We start from the raw sequence: 6,798 nt of genomic DNA, 5'->3' as shown, positions 1-6,798 counted from the left end.
CCTAGATTTGATCCTTGATCAGGAAAGGACATTAATGGGACAACTGGCAAAATTCAAATAAGGTCTAATATAGTTAATAGTGTTGTATCAATATTAGTTTCCTGATTTTGATAATTGCACTATAGTTAAGTAAGATGTTAGCATTAGGGGAAGTTGAGTGAGGATATATGAGAACTCTCTTACTATTTTTACAACTTTTCTATAAATCCAAAAGGCTTTTTGAAAATGAGAGCCCACTGCCTTAATTTGCATTACTACTCTGAGCATTTGTCTTAGTTTATTGGTCATTTATATTTTCTTTTCAACAAATTTCCTTTTCCCACTTTTTTATCGGATTTTTTTTGTATACTAAAAAGTTATATACATTGTACACTAAGAAATTAGCTCCTTATATGGGATACATATATTTTCCAGCTTGTCTTTTTAATTTTTAAAACGGTGGCCTTATATGTATATGTGTATACAAATTTTTTCCTTTCTTTTTTTAGAGACAGTCTTGCTATGTTGCCCAGTCTGCTCTTGAACTCCCAGCATCAAGTGATCCTCCCGCCTTGGCCTCCCAAAGTGTGGGGATTACTCGCATGAGCCACTGTGCCTGGCCTATGGATGTTTCTAACTGATGATTTCTGCTGACCTGTGGACAGAAAATAAGAAAAGTAGCAAAGTGGCTTTAGTTTTCAACTGTAATCAAAAGACCACAGAATAAAAACACTACTTAATAGAAATGACTGTCTCTCCAAGTTTTTCTTTCCTCCATAAAAATAACATTTATTTAAAAAAAATTACATACAGTAAAATTCATCCTTTTTAGTGTATAAGCCTATGGGTTTTGACAAATGCATACACTTACATAACTACAATGAAGACACAGAAAATTTCAATTATTAAGACAAATTCCTTGTGCTACCACTTTGTAGTCAAGGAGCATTCCAACCTTAACCCCTGACATCCATTGAAGTTTTTTCTCCATTCCTATTGTTTTGCTTTTTGAGAAAATAATATGAATGAAATCAAACAGTAAGTAGCCTTTTGAGTTTGGCTTCTTTTACTCAGTAAAATGCATTTAAGATTCATCCAAGTGGTTGCATGTATATTTCATTAATTTTTATTGCTGAGTAGGATTCCATTGCATGGATATACCACAGTTTATCTATGCACTAGCTGAAGGATATCCTTCATTTTTATGTTCCTCAGTTGCAGTGGTCTGTAGGTCTAGTAAAAAGCAGAGGTGAGATTTTCTACCTAACAGGAAACAGTTCCTTCTAAAAAGTCCAGCTTAGAAGTGTGCCCCTGGTAACATGCATCAGAGGCTATATCAGGATAATTCATTCCTTGTCACTTAACTATGTCTGAAATTGGACCGTTAATCCTAAGTGAGCAGTATATCAAAGGAATAGGAGTTTGTCCTGAGTATAGTCAGATGATATCCCCAGAGTAAGCCTGAAAAATATTATGGAAGCCATGCCATTGGTAGAATATTTTTTTTTTAAATTTCTTTTTAGTTAAAAAAAATACTGAAAAAAGTAAAAATCACCCCAAAATGACAGCACTTTAAAAATTTTACAAAGTAAAAGTCCTCCTTCAGCCTATTCAATCCCATTTCCAAAAGTTTACAACTTTCTATGTCTATTTCCCAGCTTTTTCGTAAATTTATTCAGAAATATCTATATACATACATACTATACATAAATGAATGCTTTTGCATAAAAATGTATTTGTACTATACATATTTCTGCATCTTGTTTTTTAACTTAATACACAACCTTGGACATGAGTATAGGTCATAATATATTCATAGATACACTTCACTATTTTAATGGCTGCATAGTATTGTACTAAATATATGTACCATAAGTTATTTACCCATTTTCCTAATGATGGACATCCCTACTTTCGTGAGTTTTATTGAGATATAATTCATAAACCAAACAATTCACCCATTTAAAGTGTACAATTCCTGGTTTTTAGTATATTCAGAGTTGTGAAATCACCACCATGACCAACTTTAGAACACTTTCATCAACCTCTAAAGAAACTTCATACACTTCAGCTGTTACCTCCAGCCCTTCCCATTCCCCCCAGCTCTGTGCTAGCCCTAAGCAACCACTAATCCACTTTCTATCTCTATATATTTGCCAATTCTGGACACTTCATATAAATAGTATCACATAACAGTAGTCTTTTGTGACTGGCTTCTTGCACTGAGCATATTCTGAGTTCTTCCATGTTGTAGTATATGTCAGAAGTGTTCACCACTCTTCTACTTTTTGAAAGAGTTTGTGAAGAATTTGTATTAATTTTTCATTAAAAGTTTTGTGGAATTCATTTAAGAAGCTATTTGAGCCAGGGCTCTTCTTTGTGGGTATCTTTTTAAAAACTCATTTAACCTATTTACCTGATATAGGTTTATTCAAGTTTTCTACTTCTGAGTTGGTTTTGGCAGTTTATGTCTTCCTAGGAATTTGTCCACTTCATCTATGATAATTTATTGACATAAAATTAATCATAATATGCTTTCATAATCTTTTTTATTTCTACAAGTTCAGTTGAAATGTTCCCTCCTTCATTTCTGATTTTAGTAATTTGATTCTTCTTTTTTCCTGGTCAATCTAGCAGAAGGTGTGTCAGTTTTACTGATCTTTTTATAGAATCAACTTTTGGTTTCATTGATTTTTCTCTAGTTTTTTTCACTCTATTTCATTTATACTCATCTAATCTTTTGTATTTCCTTCTTTCTCCTGGCTCTAGGTTTAGTTTGCTCTTCTTTTTCCAGGGTCTTAAAGTATAAAGTGAGGTTACTGCTATGGTCTTTCTTCTTTTTTTATTTTTTTTGAGACAGAGTCCCGCTCTGTTGCCCAAGCTGGAGTGCAGTGGTGCAATCTTGGCTCACTGCAAGCTCCACCTCCCAGGTTCACACCATTCTCCTGCCTCAGCCTCCCGAGTAGCTGGGACTACAGGTGCCCGCCACCACACCTGGCTAATTTTTTGTATTTTTAGTAGAGGCGAGGTTTCACCGTGTTATCCAGGATGGTCTAGATCTCCTGACCTCGTGATCCGCCTGCCTTGGCCTCACAAAGTGCTGGGATTACAGGCGTGAGCCACCGTGCCCGGCCTTTGTTCTTAAGTATAGGCATTTACACCTATACATTTCCCTGTAAACACTGCTTTAGCTGCATCTTGTAAGTTTTGGTGTGTTGTGTCTTCATTATCATTCATCTCAAAGAATTTTGTAATTTCCCTTATGATTTTTTTGACACAGTTTTTTTTTTTTTTTTTTTTTTTTTTTTTTGGTAATGACAGGGTCTTGATGGGTTGCCCAGGCTGGTTTTGAATTCCTGGTCTCAAGGGATCCAAGGCATCCTCCCACTTCGGCCTGCCAAAGTGCTGAGATTCCAGGTGTGAGCTACTGCACCCAGCCAGTCACTTACAAGTGTGTCTGATTTCCACATACTTGTGAGTTTCCCAACTTTCTGTTGTTTTCTAACTTTGTCCCATGTGGTCAGAGGACACGCTTTGCATGATTTCAGTCCCCTTATATTTATTAAGGCTTGTTTTATGCTTTAACTTATGGCCTACTTTGGAGACGTTTCATATGCACTTGAGAAGAATATGTATTCTGATGTTGGGTGGAAAGTTATATAAATGTCTTTAAGGTCAATTTGCCTTACAATGTTGTTCAAGTCTTCTATTTCCTAGTTTATCTTCTGTCTAGGTGCTCTATTATTGAAAAAGGGGTAATGAATATTCCAACTCTTTTTATGGACTTATCTATTTCTTCTTTCCTTTCAGTTTTCGCTTCATGTATTTTGGGCTGTACCGTTAGATGCATATATATTTATAGTTGTTACATCTTCCTGATGGATTGACCCTTTTATCATTGTAACATTTTACTCTTTATCTCTAGTAATATTTTTTTAAAAGTCTATTTTGTCTGGTATTACAATAGCCACTCCAGCTTTCTTATGGCTGTTGTCTGTGTGATATATTTGTTTTCCATCCTTTTACCTTTAATCTATCTTCTAATCTAAAGTGTGTCTTCAATAGATGGCATGAAGTTGAATCAGACTTGTTTCTGACATCTCCGCCTTTTATAGTATTGTTTAATCCATGCACATTTATTGTTATTTTGATACAGGAAGATTCATGACTGCCATTTTATTGTTTTTGATATGCCTCAAGCTTTTTGCTTTTCCATTCCTTCTTTTGTACTGAGTATACTGAGTATAATGTGATATTTATATTTCTTTAATAATATTTTTGATTTTTAAAAGTTATTTCCTTAGTGGTTGCTCTAGGTCTTACCATACACATCTTAACTAAACTGAATAGGCTTCAGATAAATACTAACTTAATTCCAATGTAACAACCCTATTCCTATATAAACCCATCCCCCGCTTTGTGGTATTATTGTTATACAGGTTATTTCTATACATTATAAATCCAACACACATTATTATAATTACTTAATATAATTTTACATCTTTAAAAGAAGCTGAGAGAAGAATAAGTATATGTTTATAGGTTTTTTTATATTAAACTTCTTATTTCCTATTTCACATTCTCTCCATTTGTTACTGTGGATTTGTGTTGCCATCTGGAGTCAGTTCTTTAGTACGAGACAGTTTTGCTTCCACTCAGCTTCCTCGTCCTGTTATTGGCAAATATATTACATTTTATACTTTATAGGCCAAACAATGCAACTATATACATATTGTTTTATACAAGTGTTTTTTACATTAGTTGAGAAAAAAGAAAAATGCATAGATTGTTTCTGATAATTACATAATTATTTTTGTCTGTGCTCTTTTTCTGCATGTGTGTAGATTCAGATTACTGTCTGAGGTCACTTGCTTTCAGCCTGAAGAACTTCCTTTTGTATTTCCAGTAAGTCAGGTCTGCCAGCAACAAATTCTCTTGGTTTTTGATTATGAGAGATGTTTTATTTCACCTTCATTTTTGAAAAACAGTTTTATTGTATATAGGATTATTGGTTGGCAGTTATTTTCTTGAACACTTTGAATGTGTTATTCCACTGCCAGTGCTAGTGTTTCTAAGAGAAAGTCAACTGTTAATTTTATTTGGGTTCCTTGGTAAGTGATGGCTCATTTTTCTCGTATTGCTGCCAAGATTTTCTTTTTGTTTTTGGGTTTTAGCATTTTTCTTATGATGTATCTGTTTGTAATTTCTTTTCTTCTGGGATGTATAGGTTAATGTCTCTCATCAAATTGGGGGTATTTAGAGCCATTATTTCTTAGAATATTTTTCTGCTCCTTCTTTTCTCTTCCTTTTTTCCTATACTCCTATTAGAAATATGTAGGAATGCTTAATGGTGTCACACGGGTTCTATACTCTTGTTTAATTTTATTCATTTATTTTCTTTCTGTTCTTCAGCCTGGATAATATCTCAGTTCATCTTCACAACCCAATGAGGTAAGTAGCATTATTATCCTCACTTTATAGATGAAAAATGGGAGGCTCAGATTAAGTGACTTGCCAAGGTCACACAATGTTAAGTGTGGCTGTACAGGTCTGACTCCAGTTTGTACTACTTCCTCTCTGTATAGTCTTTTTATTTTCCAGCAGCCATAAACAAACAACTGGGGGATTTGTGACTGGCATCCTCTTTTCTAGAGAACTCTTTCTTTCCATTTCCCTTTGGTAGTCTTTGCTAGTATGTTCCTCTTCTAAAATTCATATGCCTAATATTTAACATATATTAGACACTTAATCAATGTTTATTGCTTTGAATTCAATGACTACTCAATGGTTGCTAGCTTAAATGGCTATGAGAACAACAACATTTTGATCTAAAATATTTCCCTAGAAAAATATATAGCTTTTTGAAGACTGATAACTTGTGGAGGAAGCATTCATTAAATATGTCAACTGACTTATGAAACTACCTACTATTACTGCTGATAGTTCTGACTTAATAGCATTTGTTGATGCTTAGGCCTGGGGTCCTGCTCTTTTATTTACTAGGTGGATGAAATATGGACAAATGGCCTCTAGTAAATAAATATTTCAACATTTAATTAGTTTTTTGTTTCTGTATATAGGAAGCAGTCTAAGAAAGAATGTTATCTCTAGAGACAAATATTGAGGACCCCAGAAAAATTATAAAGATTTTTAAAAATCCTTAGGAATAATCCCTTTTAATTTATCCTGAGAAAATAATACTCTTTGCACTCTACCCTTCATATTCAGCACATCATCTATCCTACATAGTCTTCAATTATATAACAGAAAATGTTTTCTACCAGTTCTCTCCGAAAGCTGAAAGGGGTTGCCCTAATTACTTTTTTTCCCCTCCCTCAGTTAGTTTTTCCTCTTCAACTCCAAACAAACTGGTGTCTATATATAAATCCTAGATCCAAGATTCCAATTCAAGAAAGACCATCCAGGACCCACAATCTATATATATTCTATCTACCACTGATTTCTGTAGTGCTACCTGTAGCACATGATATGAGAGAAGTTGCTTGGAGATTTGACCGTTGCTTTTTGTTCTTTCCAAACTCTATCACCAATATTTTCCCACGTAGTTTATATCCATTTACTAGATGCAATGCTTGCCATGCTATCTCCTTATCTAAAAGAGAAAGAAAAAATTTCAATTTGCATAGGACTGAACAATTCAATTCTATTCCAGGTCTAGTTTAGGTTATTTTGCCTTGGAGTTAAATGTAAGCTATAAGGCCATATAGTCATTTGATTTTTATCATTTTTTCTATAATCTCCCATTTGCATTATTCAGCAAAATTAAATTAATGACTAAAAATAATAATAATAAAAACT

General features: G+C 33.8%; 1 protein-coding gene across 5 annotated transcripts in view; it reads right to left on the bottom strand.

Annotated features, from left to right (window-relative positions):
* Positions 1 to 511: 511 nt before the first annotated feature.
* Positions 512 to 6,798, bottom strand: part of RBM41 (RNA binding motif protein 41) — a 56,689-nt gene continuing 50,402 nt past the window's right edge. For 2 of the 5 annotated variants that reach the window (XM_030939471.1, XM_010373559.2), the window contains 2 exons: positions 6,455 to 6,592; positions 742 to 4,648 (listed from right to left, as the gene is read on the bottom strand). In XM_030939471.1, the coding sequence (XP_030795331.1) occupies positions 4,635 to 4,648; positions 6,455 to 6,592 (152 nt within the window). In that variant the 3' untranslated portion in view covers positions 742 to 4,634. Of the gene's footprint in view, positions 635 to 741; positions 6,593 to 6,798 lie in introns of those variants that run through there. The other 3 variants (XM_010373556.2, XM_010373558.2, XM_030939470.1) reach the window with 2 other exon arrangements.

The sequence above is a fragment of the Rhinopithecus roxellana genome, chromosome 10, assembly GCF_007565055.1.
Source record: "Rhinopithecus roxellana isolate Shanxi Qingling chromosome 10, ASM756505v1, whole genome shotgun sequence".
NCBI lineage: Eukaryota > Metazoa > Chordata > Mammalia > Primates > Cercopithecidae > Rhinopithecus > Rhinopithecus roxellana.
This window is presented reverse-complemented; position numbering and strand designations above follow the sequence as displayed.